Source organism: Anoplophora glabripennis, unplaced genomic scaffold (assembly GCF_000390285.2).
Source record: "Anoplophora glabripennis isolate ALB-LARVAE unplaced genomic scaffold, Agla_2.0 scaffold56, whole genome shotgun sequence".
Lineage (NCBI taxonomy): Eukaryota > Metazoa > Arthropoda > Insecta > Coleoptera > Cerambycidae > Anoplophora > Anoplophora glabripennis.
The window spans coordinates 835291-851291 of record NW_019416232.1 but is presented as its reverse complement, the minus strand read 5'-3'; the positions used below and the strand labels follow the sequence as shown (position 1 = coordinate 851291).

The 16001-nt window shown below is 30.5% G+C and overlaps 1 protein-coding gene across 2 annotated transcripts in view; it reads left to right on the top strand.

The window, feature by feature from the left end:
• Positions 1 to 4216: 4216 nt before the first annotated feature.
• The window catches only part of LOC108903651, a 28597-nt gene continuing 16812 nt past the window's right edge, over positions 4217 to 16001 (top strand). For both annotated transcript variants that reach the window (XM_018705894.2, XM_018705893.2), the window contains exon 1: positions 4217 to 4325. In XM_018705894.2, coding sequence (XP_018561410.1) covers positions 4317 to 4325 — 9 coding nt within the window. In that variant the 5' untranslated portion in view covers positions 4217 to 4316. The remainder of the gene's footprint in view (positions 4326 to 16001) is intronic.

Sequence of the window (16001 nt, the reverse complement as noted above, 5' to 3'; positions counted from 1 at the left end):
TGGTTTTTAAATTCTGAAATTCGAGCACAGTTTGAGTTCCAGAATTTAAAAGTACATAAAAATACCACTGTTGCGATTGCGACGTACGAAACACGATTTTTCGGCCCCTAAGGGGTCATTTTCCCGGTCCCAAACGGGAGATTCCAGTTGGCCATAAACTTTTCAAGCACAGTCAGAGTTCCAGAATTTAAAAGTACATAAAAATACCACTGTTGCGATTGCGACGTCCGAAACACGATTTTCAGGCCCCTAAGGGGTCATTTTCCCGGTCCCAAACGGGAAATTTCAGTTGGCCATGAACTTTTCGACCACAAATCCGGCTTTGGCTTTAGAATGCACCTTCGACCTCGCCTCATCCGGGAATCCATCTTTCAGGCCCTATAGAGGCCATTTTTGGCCCCTGGGGCCAATTCCAGACATGGAGGGCCATCTCTGAGCTCGAAATCGGATTCAGCGTCAAAAAATACATGGGAATACATATGTCCGACCCACAAGTCCGAACACTTTTTTTTTGTGGGGCTGTGTAATTTATGTTCGTGCAAATTTCTTGAAAGTTGTTGATACGTTAGTTACTAAGATAATTACATGCAATTTTTTTCTTTACTAAATATTCTTGAAAAGTAAACTTACAAAAGGAAATCAATTTGTCAAGATTTCCCTGAAGGACAGCACAAACCTTTATCTTTAAATACTCGTAGATATTTATTTTGCTTATGAGCAGATATAATATTTACAGAAAAATGATTAGAATAACACAACTGCGATTGCGTAAGGGTTTTGGAAAATTAAGATAATCTTACAAGCTAATGAGACAAAAGGTGTAAATGTTTCAAAACGTGTCTCGCTTTGAAAGATTACTTTGATATCAAAAAGAATTTTCCAGTATTTTTTGTAAAATCAGTTACAAAAAATAAATTGTACGGACACATTTCCTTTTTATAATCTAGATATAAGTTTTTTATGTGTTGAAAATGCAGGTCAAAAGTGAAAATGCAAATTCAAAGGAGTAAAATATTACAAGTTTTTGAACAAAGAAATTACAGAGAGTTCAGTATAGTTTATAAAAAATATGAAAATGCTATTTATTTCTAAGCGAATTATTGTTCAGTTAGAGATACACCATCTTACTTAATTTACTTTAGCACACTTTTTTATTAATGTGCAAGTGTGATCTACTCTTTTCCAGATCCCTTGTAAGTATTATAATAAAATGCAATATACATTTAATTTAGCAGAAAATGGACTGCTACAGTGCAAATTATTATTAGAGCTGTCACAATCGTTCCAGTCAGCCGATTTCCCTGTAATCGGACAATTTCTTTTACAATTTTAGTTGTCTTTTGATACATAATTGTGTGTAATTCGAGAGTAGTTAGTAATAAAACACAGCAAACAATTTATACTATACTAACTAAAACAGAAACAAATTTATCGGTAAGTAGCTATAAAGTTATTAACATATGAAAACTATTTAGGTGGAAAGCAAATCAGATATATTATTTGGAATAGAAAACAATTTTATGAAAGTAAAGGAATATACCTAATGAGTCTAAAAATACTTATTTAAGCTGTTCCCTTTATTTAAAAGTTTGATTTTTTATTTTTTTTTGTAATATTAATAAAAAAAACAAAGCAGCATTCAACACGTGTTATTTCAAGTGCATGTGGTCATCGGAACAGTTAAATAACGAACAATACTTTGTTTTACTAAAAAAATTATAAACAATAATGTAATTCAGTATATACGTACTTGTATGTATAAAAACGTTTAAAATAAATATTAATAAACAAAAAGTAATATAACTGTTAAGCAGTGCACCACACGTATAAAAACTGGTGAAAATCAGAAGACCCAATTTATGTTTGATTACCCTGTATACTGATTGCATGTAACCTACCATTTGACATAGTAAATAATAAAACATTTCATTCCTCCTAGAATAAATACAACCCCGAGTGAAAATTGCCATGTCGAAGCAGCTTATAAGTAGATTATTTAATTATGCAAATATTACATCAATAGATGTCGAATGGTCATTTTCTTCAAAATAAGATATTTTATCACCGCCGTGAATAAGTTTCGCTGAAACAAGGGTAGAACCATACCTGATGATGCGATCTATAATGGATCCCATCCAGATTGTGAAACCGATGGTAACGATATGTAAAACAACTTACGTGTTTCACAATGATATATACAATGACATAAATTCATTGAATCCATTGTTCACTTTTTTAATGTTGATGATCCGCACGCCTTTGGTGATCGAACAGCTCTAATTACACAGCCCCACAAAAGAAAAAAAGTGGCAGGTTCCAAAGACAAGACCATGGGATCCATATGGTTCTGGAGTCGCTGAATCCGAATCCGGTGTCCGTTTGACACGATTAGCTCTGGTTTAAGGTCAGTTCAAGGTCAAATGTAGAAAATCAATTGTCAACGACCTAAACCTATGCATCTACCCGTTTTTGGAGTCTCCGAATCCGAGTCCGGGGTCCGTTTGACTCGATCAGATTTGGTTTAAGTTCGGTTCAAGGTCAAATGTAGAGAATCAATTGCTAACAAAGTAAATCTACATATCTATAAGTATAAATATTTTGGTTTTAAACCTAAGTGAAAAATTTGATTGGGTTTGAGCAGAGAGAAAGGTTTCACCAAGATATTAAAGAAGGGAGAAATTTGGGTGGCAATGAAATTATCACTGATATTGCTAGTGATACTAGTGATGACGAATAAATTCCATATAACGTTGTGAAAAAGACAGGAACAATATCACAAAAAAAGTAAATGATGTTCGAGATTTGGGCCTGGCAGAGAATGGAGCAGAGTTCCTAATATCATGGCTAACAAAATACTAAGCAAGCCAGAAATGTGAAAGCTTTTTACTATCAGTACAGAAATAAGGAATATTTTTCTAACGATGAAAAATTTTCCTTAGGTTACTACTATGATATTGTTGGATAAATCACTTCAAACATGGATGTCATAAACCTAACGCACATTGAAATAAGAGTGTCATATTTTGAGGATAGTCTTACATAGGGTCAAATACGAACCACATAAATGGCTTTACATTTGACGTTGAACTGAACTTAAACCAGATCTGATCGAGTCAAACGAACACCGGATTCGGATTCCGCAACTCCAAAAACGTATAGATACCTAGGTTTAGTTAGTTGAAATTGATTTTCTGCATTTGACCTTGAACTGACCTTAAACCAGAGCTAATCGCGTCAAACGGACATCGGATTCGGAATCGGCGACCCCAAAAACTTATAGATACATAGGTTTAGTTTGTTGACAATTGATTTTCTATATTTGACCTTGAACTGACCTTAAACCAGAGCTAATCGTGTCAAACGGACACCGGATTCGGATTCAGCGACCCCAAAACCATATAGATACCATAGTCTTGTCTTTCGAACCTGGCCCTTTTTTTTGTGGGCCTGTGTTAATATTAATGTGATGTTATTGCTTACTTTCAGTTTTTTTAAATATTTTTAGATTTGTGTAAAAAATGTTACATTGTATTTAAAATAATTCATAAGAAGGTTCGTGCGCCTTTAGTGTGAAAGTATCTTTAGCTCTAGATTGAAAAAAATCTGTTCCCGATAACCAAGCAGTGAAATTTCTTTTTTACACTTCTGTCAAAGGAGACACAAAAAGTTGTGAATTAAAAAATATCTATGAAATACTTCGTATTTCTAAAATTCAAAGGCTACGTAAAGTAAAGAGTTGTTTATAAAAATACAAAAATAACAATAAATAAGAATTACAATACAATACAAGAATTAAATTAGGAAGTATATATATTTTTTAGCTTAATGATGATGAAAATAAAGGCGAGCTGATACTATTTATTTCTATAAAGAAAACATTTCTCTTTAAATAACTTTTAAAATTGTCTGCATCTTTCAAGAGACAAAAAAACAAATGTTAAAGATATACTCATCTTATAATAAATATACTTATTTTACTCTATAATAAGTAAAAATTTAATTTAGATATATTGCATATAACTCTATATTCGTACAAAAAATCATTTCTTCTGACTAAAGCCTCGAACTTGAGATCACATTCGACGTTACGACAGCCTGACCTCTTCAGGTTAAGCATCCGTACGAGCACGCGCTACCGGGTAGGTGCTTTCAAAGTACGTCTGACCTAGTCCCTGGTGGTACTTTTATATTATTCAATACTCCTGCCGTGAAATCCACCAGTAGACGCTTCATTCTGCTTCGGTACGGAGCTGAGAAGTCTTGGTGAATGTGTGTGACAACCGGCAGATACATCCAGCATCACGAAGGCAGCAACAATGAGTAAGGTAAGGCTAATGGGTTTGTTAATGAACTCATTGTTTATGTTTATATCCTAGATCTGTGATATTGATCACGTATACATTTACTATATTAGTTTATTTCTAATACACCACGTTTTCTTGTAAAATAATGTCTTGGTCTTTCCTTTAGGAAATTATTTATTAATTACTATTTAAGGAAAGTATCTAGATAGGATCATGAGTTTTTGAAAAATTTGAGGGTTACGTCAAAAATATTTAGGAATTACAAAGTTTTCCTCTGTTTATTGGGATTGGGCAAAAGGTTCAAGTAGACACACTATTTTTGCTTAATCAAAATTGCCACAGAAAAATAAAGATGAACAGGTTCATGAAAAATATTTTCAAAGCTTTCAAAAGTCGTAACAGTTTATAAATTTCAGTGGATTAAGAACAAAAACATTTTTAATAATAGTTTGAATTAAAAAATTCGAGTCGAAATGTTAAGCCAAAAAATATGTTTTATGAAACAAATCGGTACATTATAATTCTTCAAATCAAAGCCTAACATCTTTCATGAGTCAAAAGTGAGAAAAAGATTTCCTACGTTCTTTATCGGAAAATTAGCTACGTCTCTTTCTTCAAAATAACAAGTTTCGTTTAAAAAATATTTTAAACAATTCACTTTTTAACCCCGGAAGTCGGTTGGGGCACCTCTTTGATTAAAATATGTCATTGACCCTATATTTTGACAATAAAATTTATACAAATGCAATAATTAGTAAAGTTGTAAGAATCATTATTTTCTTTTAATTCATGCAAGAAGATATTCTGAACATATTTTTTTAACCAAGTTTATTGCCACCTATTTTTACATACAACAGTGACGTAACAATGTTTTTGATAAAAAAAATTGTGAACTTTTCTTCACATTTGGCTCAAAAATTATATATTAGACCGAGATTAAGTCTTCATTCAAAATATCGGACACCGGAGGATGGCGTTGTCCGATTTTCAAAATTCTTTTTTTTATGTGGTCTACTTTTTGATATTATATATTTTGACGTGATATTTTTTACTGCCTACTATCATTAAGAAAATACCCTCAAAAATTAAAAAACATCATTTCCTATTTGATCACACCTCAAAACCCTAAATACAAAGTTTCATTATTATAGCTTTTACAGGGTGTTCACAAAACAGGTGCAAACTTCGAAAAATTTCACTTATTGCAGTATCCTCTATTAACAGTGGAAAATATTTTTTCATAATTTTATTGACCGAATGTCAATGCAGTTTCATTGATTTCACTCATACAGGGTGCTCACAATAGGACAACCAAATTATATACATTTTTTATTATACCAGAAATGAGTTTCGCAACGAAATAATATTTAAATATTACTGTTTTCTATTAGTCCACCATCATTTGACATGCACTGTTCAATTCGTTTCCTCTTATTTCTAAAAACTCGCCTCAATTGATGTGGTGTTATTTGTCGACATGCTGTCTAATTTTATTACATAAATCTTCTGGGGCCTTGTTTTATACACTTTATTTAAAGTTTCCCATAAAAAAATCAAGAGGCGTCAAGTCTGGAGCTCTTGACGGCCACTCAACTAACGGACTGTTGCGACCTATCCACTTTTACGGGAAATACTCATTCATGAATAGGTGCTCCATGTAATTGAAGGTTCTGCCTTACATGAAGAGGAAATGCATGTACTGAATCCCAGAAATCATTATTTAAAAAATTCATAAACATTTTTTCGATTAGATTAACGTAAAAAAAAGAAAGGACCGATTATTCGATCACATAAAGTCCCACAAAACACGTTATTTTTTTAATTAAGATTTATGTAGTAGAATTAGACAAGCATGTCGGCAAATAAGACCATATTAGTTGAGGAGAGTTATTAAAAATAAGAGGAGACGAATTGATTTCTAGTGTTAATACAGGACACTTTGCAATGAGTGAAATTTTTCGAAGTTTGCACCTATTTTGTGAACACCCTGTAAATGCTATAATAATCAAACTTTGTATTTAGGGTATTTAGGTATAATCAAATTGAAAATGCTATCCATTTCTTTCTTAAAAAAATGCCTAATATGTTTTTCAATTTTTGAGGGTCTTTTCTCAATGATGGTAGGCCGTAGAAAAGATCATATGTCAAAGGTGTTCCGACTTTAAGTGAAACACACTGTATATACAGACTGATAGTTTTTTTATATATACACTTAAACAGAAAAACGCCAAAATATGCTTCAAATAAAATATTTAAAATTTTGATACCTTGAAAAAATTATATTTATTCATATACCTACAATCAATTTGTTCTAACAGCTTATATTATCAAAATACAATCATCTCTAATTTTGTCACATACATTATTTAAATGAGATTATTAATATTTAAGTAGCAAAATTCTGGTATTCCAAATGAAGCTCTAATAGTGAATATAACATACATTCATTGGGTATTAATTTTTATAGACAAATGTAGAGGACCAAAACATGATAAAATATTTACAACGATGATTTCCCAAAATGTAATCTAGATATAATATTGTATCAATCATAACATCGATAAAGTAAATAGAGATATAATAATAAGTTCTCAAATACAATAATTGATTTAAATAAACTAAAAATAATAAAAATAAAAATAATACTTTAATAATATTTGAAATACAGTAATTCGATTGTTTTCGTAGAAAAAACTGACTGGCTCTATAAAAATATAATAATAAGCACTTGTATCACCTAGTACTCAACACAATTTTATTCCTTTTTTTACATAAATATAGACAAGATATGACTTACTAGTTATAGTTTATCAAAGTGTCAATATCATTGAATTTTGTTGAACGATTTTTAAACTCAAAATTAAAAGGTTACAAATCAGAATCAGCATTCAGCAAAAGTCTTGTCTACATACTCAGACTTTTCGTAAGTTCATTTAAAAAGCATTTTAAAACTAACTAGTCGTATTTATATTTTGAAAAACATTTACCACGTTTTAATCTTAATTTTATTGGCAAATATTTGAATTTGATTTTCAAAAGGGTAAAATCAATATCAATCATTTTTAAATATTTCTCTTTACCTCCTAATGTTTCGTTGGAAATACGTTACAGAATGTAGCAAATTCGTAAATACGGAAATGGTTACTCATTGTAACTTTCCGGTATGATACTCAAGTGTAATAATAATAATACCTAATTGACAGTGGAACTGATAATTACTTTATATTTTTTGTGTTAAAGGTGTCACATTATAATACTCTATTACATCTATTTACATGTCCAACACCAGTAATTTAATTTTTTTGAATTATACAAACATATCTTTAAGGATAATTGAGATGTTTACCTGTAATAAAATTAATAATAAACAAGGCCTGCATATAATTACAAGTATACATGTATTTCATTTTATATTATACCTGGTAACTCTAAGTTTGAATTATAGTATCTAACAAATTTTTTTAAATTCAGTATTTGAGTACTTATTCTTGCGAGCGAATTTATAAAATATTTTTGTTTTTATACTTATAGATTGTTATTTCTTTATTTCACAAGTAGTGCAGGGAAAACAGGAAACTGTCCACATTTATAATTAATAGAAAACACACAAACATACATTATGCATAAATATTTGATTTGTCTTCCTAATACAAACGCTAATTTATGTTAAAGCATAGAAGATTAGTTAGTTGTTCTGTTGCTTTCTGTTTGAATAAAACGTTTAATTCTGCCGGTATTTAAAACATTTGTCTTTTATTTCCTTTGCCTGTTATTGATAATGGAACTCCATGTTCAGTGTTTCTCGCACTAAAGTTGATGTAGGTAGACTAGTATTATCTAATAATAAAAAACAAAGAGCAAGATGCAATTTGAAAAAATATGTTAAAAAACCTTTTCAATTCAATTTATTTAATTAACCAAAATGCACACAATCAGGAAAGGATCCTTTCAGAAAAATAACATTACATAAATAATAAAATATAATATGTACCATTTTATTGTCTAGACTTAATTTGACTTAAGAAATCAGCCCTATTGAATTCTATTATATTATTATATTAATGTTAAAACTAATTTATCGATGCGATTGACATATTCTCTAGCTTCTAAAAAACTAAAAGTCAATTAGTAAAACTCTTACGTTTAATTAATTAAATTTTTACATCACGGATCATATTAATTGACTTAAAATGTTAAACGCCAAACGATTAAACGATACGATAAAAGTAAAAGTTTATAATTTCTCCACACGAAGGTAAAATGAAAGTATCTGTAAAAGCATTCGTTTAGTTGTTGTTATTAGAGCAATAGACTTCAAGTTATAACATTGTTCTGGATCAGTCTTCCCAGTTTGTTTTCAAAAAAAAACGTCATAATGCTTCATGAAGTGCGTGAAGTGTTTTGTTTTTTTTTTTCAGTGTCAGATTTTTGGTTACGCAAAACTATTTTCATAAAAAATATCTGTTGGCTGATCCTTCTAACACAAGAGTTTATTTGATAATTTCATTTTACGGTAATAATAAATAAAGAAAACAATTAATACTTTCGTGGATATAAATAACTTTAGACGATATGATGAGGTAATTTGTTACAAAAGTGCAAGAAAATATGCACTTCAATACGATGTAAGTAAATTGTACCATGTCATTCCGATAAAATGACATTTTCACAATTATTTGTAATCAACAATTTATGTGTTTGTATAAGAAATCTATTTGTAGGTATATAAATGAAAAGAAATATTATTAGACTACAAAAGCATTACCCCTTAAACTTAATTTTTGATTCACCGACTCGATTGAATTTAATATAAGAAATATTTTGTTATTCTTAATAGCCTAGATATAAATATTTTTTAGATTGGAGGAAAATTAAAATGAGATGTGGTAGTCTCCCTCTAAAACTACCCCTAGCCCAGGTGCAATATATTAAATTTAAATAATACTGCCTAAGTTGCACTTTTTTTAACAAGATACCTCGAAAGTCTCCTAAGATATCCCAAAAATTGTTTGAAATGCAATCCTGAATATCGGGGGACAGTTTATACTGTATTATTAAAGTGTCTGAAAAAAATTTACAAATAAATTAGCATTTTTTGCAATTTTTTAAATGATTTTTCTGATTTTTGCAACAACAATAATTATTTTTTTGAATTGCAACTAAGTCTATCTTGTTCAAAATTTAATTACAAAACTTTTTTTCCTCTTTCATTTTTGTCTAAAACGAATAGTTGCTAAGTCGACGAGAAATCCAAGAAAAAAATGATTTTTTTTTCTATTTTTTTATACTTTTTTGCAATAACAATTAAGCCCACGTTTTTTTTATTTGCATAGAAAAATTATCATTTCTAATGTTACTTAGAAGCCGTTAAAGCAAAAATCTCCGATCATATGCGTTTTATCCAACCCGAAACAGATACCGCCTGGACTAGTATAATAAGTTGTGTATTTATCTTACGAAGACAAATATCGTTATGCATGATTTATTACTATTATATATTACTTATACTGAAAATGTAAATAATATGAAACCTTCATATAAAACATAGTAATTTGAAATTCATATTTAAGAATTGTTATTTGCTTATTTATTTAAACATTATGTTACTCTCGTCAGTAAGTTTTCAAATATCCAGCAATAAAATACATATAAATATTGAAAATAAGTTACTGTAAAATAATAAATTAAAGAGGGTGTTTGTATTGTTCTTACAAACAGTGTTTGGGATGGCTGCATTTTTTTAAAATTATCATTAGACTAGGAACAAGATGTGGAATTCTATAATAAATTATCGATATAGCTATTTGTATGAAAAAAAATTAAGTTAACAATGACTACTGTAAGATGAAACATCACTGAAAATCTGGCTTAATATTCTATAGAACAGCCAAACTATACCCTTAAAACTATGTTTCCCAAATTGGTTCTTAAAATATATCTAGAATAGATTTAAAATCAAAATTATCGATAATATATTTTCCAAGAAATATTTTTTACTAAATAACTACTATCCAATTAGCTCCACCCAATTTGAAATACTTGTAGGTATATAGTTATCTTTTTTCTTATTTTTAATCGTAAAATATTCAAGCTATATTCTAGACACAATGTTATTTTGTTTTTAATAATTCCGAAGTCAATAGTCCCAAACACCTTGATATTTACACATTGGGTAATATTTAATAATTATTTACTAATAGTTTTTTGTAACCTTATTAATAAATATTGGACTTTTTTACATTTACCGCTTTTTATGAAAACAGTTTTATGTCACTGTAAACAATATTCTACGTATTCTCGTATTTTTGTGAAGTAATCTAAGCTGTATTACATATTAGAACACAGATTATACATAAATTTAACAGTTTGGGCGCGTGATGAAATTTTATATAGATCAATAGGTTTTTCAGTCACAACATATTTTAATTATGTATTCGGCAACCAAGTGATAAATGTTGATTAATTCTACTGCATTCGAAATAATTGACAAACGATTATAATGGCAATTATGTTAATACACATACAATTACAAAATCAACCTAATTAATGTTTATTCCATTGTTTGGTAACATCACTAATTACATATTTAAATTAAGATATATATGCCATATTTGAATTACCTTCTTATTGAATTTAGTAGCTAAAAAACAGTTGACTTTTACTCGTGAATTTACGAGAAAAACTAGAAAAGTTAAAAATTTGAGAATAAAAACACTCTGTACAAATTGATTAGTTATACTTAGTACAAAATTAATTTCATAACCACCATAAGCAAATAACACTAGACTAAGCCTGTATCTGTATTTACTTGTAACCTTTACAGGATTGTAGAGTTCTTAGGAATCATTTTAGAAACAAAGAAATTACTCCTTTTTTATTTTAAAAATACACCCTGTAGTTTTCCTAGTAGCTTTTGCAACACAGCTCATTGAATAAAACTTCATAACTTCACTAATATATTTTCTAAACTTTTTCGTTTGTAATCATCTTTCGTAAATATTTTACTGCAACTGTTGACTGTAAATCATTTTTTTTTATAAACATACTTCCATTCAATGAAATCTCAAAATAAGAAAGTTAATTGCGTTAACGTCACAAATTAAGTGTCCTGCGCTTTCCTCATCAAAATAAATAGTAACCACATAAACAAATAAAAAATATGGTAAGTCAAACGTGAAAGTTTATATTTTTTGTTTATCTAATTCAACATGACCATATAATATTTCTTTTCCTTTTATATGGCACCTCTAAAATTTACTGACTGAAATTTAGCACAGTTTCGAATACCATACCTCACAACAAAATGAATGCATCACTAAAAGTGTGTGATTTTCTCGCGAGCCCAATCTAATTTTAATTTTTTTTTTTTTTAATTAGAGATCCACTTCTCAGTAATGACTCGGACAATAATTTTCGCTAAAATTTAAATTTTTTGCATCTGAAAGGGAATAAGCCCCGAAAAATTTGAAACTCCCTGTAGAGTGCGTCTATTAAAATACCGAATGTCTACTTGAATCTTACTATAGTTTTCAACCTTTGTGTTTTTGTGTTGTTATCTTAGTCATTAACCCAGATTTACAGTAAAATTAAAGCGGACTAGTTTTTTGTGAAAACTTAAAAGGTTAACTTCTCTTTCGAGTAGGTACCAGTCATGTGGGGACGTTAGAAGAACTGTTGACTGATTTTCTTCTTTTTATTAGTTGATTTTGCCACTAATCTTTTTTTGTTATTATTATTACTGCCATACTTCAGCTCTCAAATTTTTGCATTGTTTTAACCGTTCTTGATCGTTTATTTCAACCATCAGATGGTATTTGAAATTGCAAGTAGGTTTAGTTCTGTTATTCGTTTGAAAACCTCTTTGCACACTCGCCCGACTTGTGGACCTCGCCTTCGGCTCGGTCTACCAATATGTCTCGCTCGTGTGCAAAGAGTCGTTTTCAAACCTTGTTGTTTAATATACTATTAATAATTGGATTTAATCCTGTGTCTAAACATAAATGTCAGACTTTGCTAAAACATGTGTCTTTATTATTCTTACTTCTTTGGACATTTGTATGGATCGGAGAAGGTCGGATAATTTGGCTGCTTTCTTTAGCTGCTGTTTTCACACCTATTTCTTTACAAGCTACATAAGCGCATAGCATAAGCAACCAACAATGCGCGATTGGTACCTACTGTCAACTAAAAATCCCTAAATCGTCATTAGTATCAATGATTTGTTTACAATGAACAATGGCAAACAGTTGCTTATAAGCTCAATATTTTGATCTTATTGTTTTAGTATTTTTCACTATAATTTTTCCAAAATTTAATTGAAAACGCGAAGGAAATAATATTAGGTAGTTACAAACAAAATTTCTGGTCACGTGTCTTGTAATCATTTATGAAGATTCTGTATTTAGTTTCCAAAAATCCGTTTTTACTTAATTTTCAACCAGCTCAACCTAATATACAAACAGTGGCAAAATAATAATTTTTGTTAAAAAAAAACTTTCACATTCAATGCAGCGATGACAACCTGTTTTACAAATGTTCAAAACTTAATAATTTTTCACGTAAACTAATTTACAAGGTTTCTGTCAATGAAAAATTTCTGTACTGTACTGCTGTCAAGAGAAACGTAATTATTTAATATAAGAGATGAAATAATTCATATGTGCTACATGTGAAGTTCTAAATCTAAACGAAGACTTTGTATAATTTAATTTACTCATCAGAATGCTTACATTCTCATACGCCAAATAGTTTTTTTATACATCTACTACAAAAAATTACATTTTCTTTTAAATTGGTTGGACAACCACATAGTATCTTAAGGCATCAATTGGTTCAACATAAAAACTGTGTACTGTGTGGACTTCAATGTTTTATTTTTTTATCCAATAAATATTGAACAAAATCCAACTGTTTAATATAGTTTTTCGTTACTAACGGTCAAATTTTGTTTGACCCTTTTCAAAACGCTTCTTTTCGAAGAAATCATGTAGAAGATGCCGACTTACTTTCTTATCCTGTGCTAAATTTTATTATTAAGAGACTAGGTCAATGTAGCAGTATTCTACTCGGATCTTGTCCGCAATCTTGTAACATTCCGTTAACATATTTACCATTGCTCTTGACCTTCTCAACCTGAATTAGAAAGAGTCGTTAAATAGTTGACCTAGAAATTATATTATAAGTAAATATGCTATAATAATTTCTCATATTATTTAATAACTTCTGACACGTTATCTTGACATGTATGTAATATTTCCTGATTGTGTTGTCTATATTATTTTATTGAAAATATATAATTTACCCATTTCTATTAGCATCTTTCCTAGCGGTAAATTACTTTTTTCTTATAAGCTCATACTGTCAACAGTTATGTGTTTAGTATATTATACATTATTAACATCGAGAGTTTTGATGGAGGAAGCAACAATATTTACATAAAAACTGTTGGTGGATTTAGATTAAGTACTCCACGTGATTTGACTAGCACATCAGAACTGGTTTCACTCATGTATTTAGTAAATATTTGACTGCAGCCAATTTGCTTAGATTTAAATATATTTAAATATAATTATGATAAATTGCCACAATTTAGTAAAATGACTATTAATTGCAAGATAAGAAAAGCAGTTACCTAACTGCAAAAATGCAGTGTACCTTGCCCGTAATTATATATAAATCAAAAGAGAATGTTAAGTAATAAAAAATAAATTCAAATTTCTATAAATTTTACAATACATTGGCAGCAATTATACTTAGACAAATTGAACGAATATACAGGGTGTGGCATGAATAATCTATAAAAATTATACTACAGTTTCCTAACGATATTTGTAATAGAAAAGTCTTATACGAAAAAGTTTTATTTCTACGTTTTTTTTTTCGTACATTAAAGTTCACTTATGGATCAAAATATTTTCTCTGGAACGGTCCTGTCCGTACGCTTTACGACGGGTTACGTGCTGTAAACGAGCCGTGTAAGCAAATTGTCCTTGAAAGATAGAGAGATACTTCTCAATTTTTGGGGGATTTTTCAATGTAAAAGTACAAACTCGGAAAAATAGATATTTTTAATAAACTGATATTTTCTTATTATTAATAGTAATTACTATCTTAAATGCATTGTTGTTACTGCAAGAGTTCGCAAACAAAACCACATCTGTAAACATCTGTAGTTGCCAACTGCGTGTATAAACAGACTCCATTAAAATGTGGAACAAAATGAAATAAAACTTACCACTTCAATGATGAAATTGATCTCCATTAGCGCGGATATAGGCATGGCACCGACGCACCGAATTTTGGCAAATATTTCCCAAATTCCAGGTATTCCTATAATTGTGTCAGCAGCTTCAAGTATACGGTTCCGCAATTCTTCCACCGGCACCGTAGCAATTGGAGTATTGTAAACCAATGACTTCAAGTGATTCCAAAGATAATAGTCCATTGGAGTTAGATCGGTTGACCGAGGTGGCCTCGGCACAGCACCAAAGCGTCCAATCCATCGCTGAGGAAACATTTCATTCAAAAGTATCGTTACTTCTCGAGTACTGTGTGGAAGAGCCCCATCTTGAAGATAAAACATGCGTGCCCGAACTTGTAATGCCACATCGTCCAATAATTCAGGCAATCGGTATTCCAAAAAGTCAGCATATGTTGGTCCATTTAGTCGTCCTTCAAAGAAATAGGGACCCACAAGTATATCGCATATTATGCCAGCCCTAACATTTACAGAGAACCGATGTTGAAAATGAGTCTCCCTAATCGCGTGAGGATATCTACCGGCCCATATGTGCATATTATCGAAATTCACTTCATCACGGGTAAATGTCGCCTCATCTGTTACACAAACATAAGCAGGAAAGTCTACTTGATTGGCACATTGCCGTAAAAACCATCTGCAAAAACGCATTCGTTGATCACAATACGGGGGTAAAATCTATTGAACTGGTTACGTTGATAAGGGTACAACAGCTGGCGCCTTAAAGGCCATGTACGGTACAAGATGAGGTTCCTACTTGCTGTGCGAGTCGTCGAGTACTAATTGTGGGGTCTTCGTCAAGATTTTACATCACTGCATCTTCAACATTAAAGTTCAATTGCTGATCAGGTCCTTCTCCTCGAGGAATAACAGTTCCCGTATCTCGCAGCCGCTGAACGCACTGTAGCATTGTATTTGCATATGGGGGGTGATGTTGTGGTTATCATTTACGGTACAACCTAGTCGCCGCGAGCGCATTTTCTCCGGCTGCACCATACACTAACACCATTTCGACACGTTCGGAAAGAGTAAATGCATTGTGAAACTATAATAATTTGTGCACAAACTAAAAAATTAAGCAAAGTAAAATATAAGAATCTCGTTTTTAATGTAATCGGCACGCTATTCTTATTTTTTACTTCTTTATAAAAATTACACTGTCACTATCGTGGAATTACAAAACAAAAACTTTTGTCTGAAATCTTTCACTTTTTAACACTGATGGGTCGAATACAAATACAAAATCAGTTGACTGCACAAATTTTTTGACAATGTACTAGTATTAGATTATATCGACTTAAATTATAAGGTTACATCTCAGGTAGCAAAAAAAACGTTTCCAAAGTTTTTAATACATAACACAGGGTCGGCCTTCATTTTCGTTGAATAAATGAACTTTAATTTACAAAAAAAAAACGTGAAGACAGAACTTTTCTGTA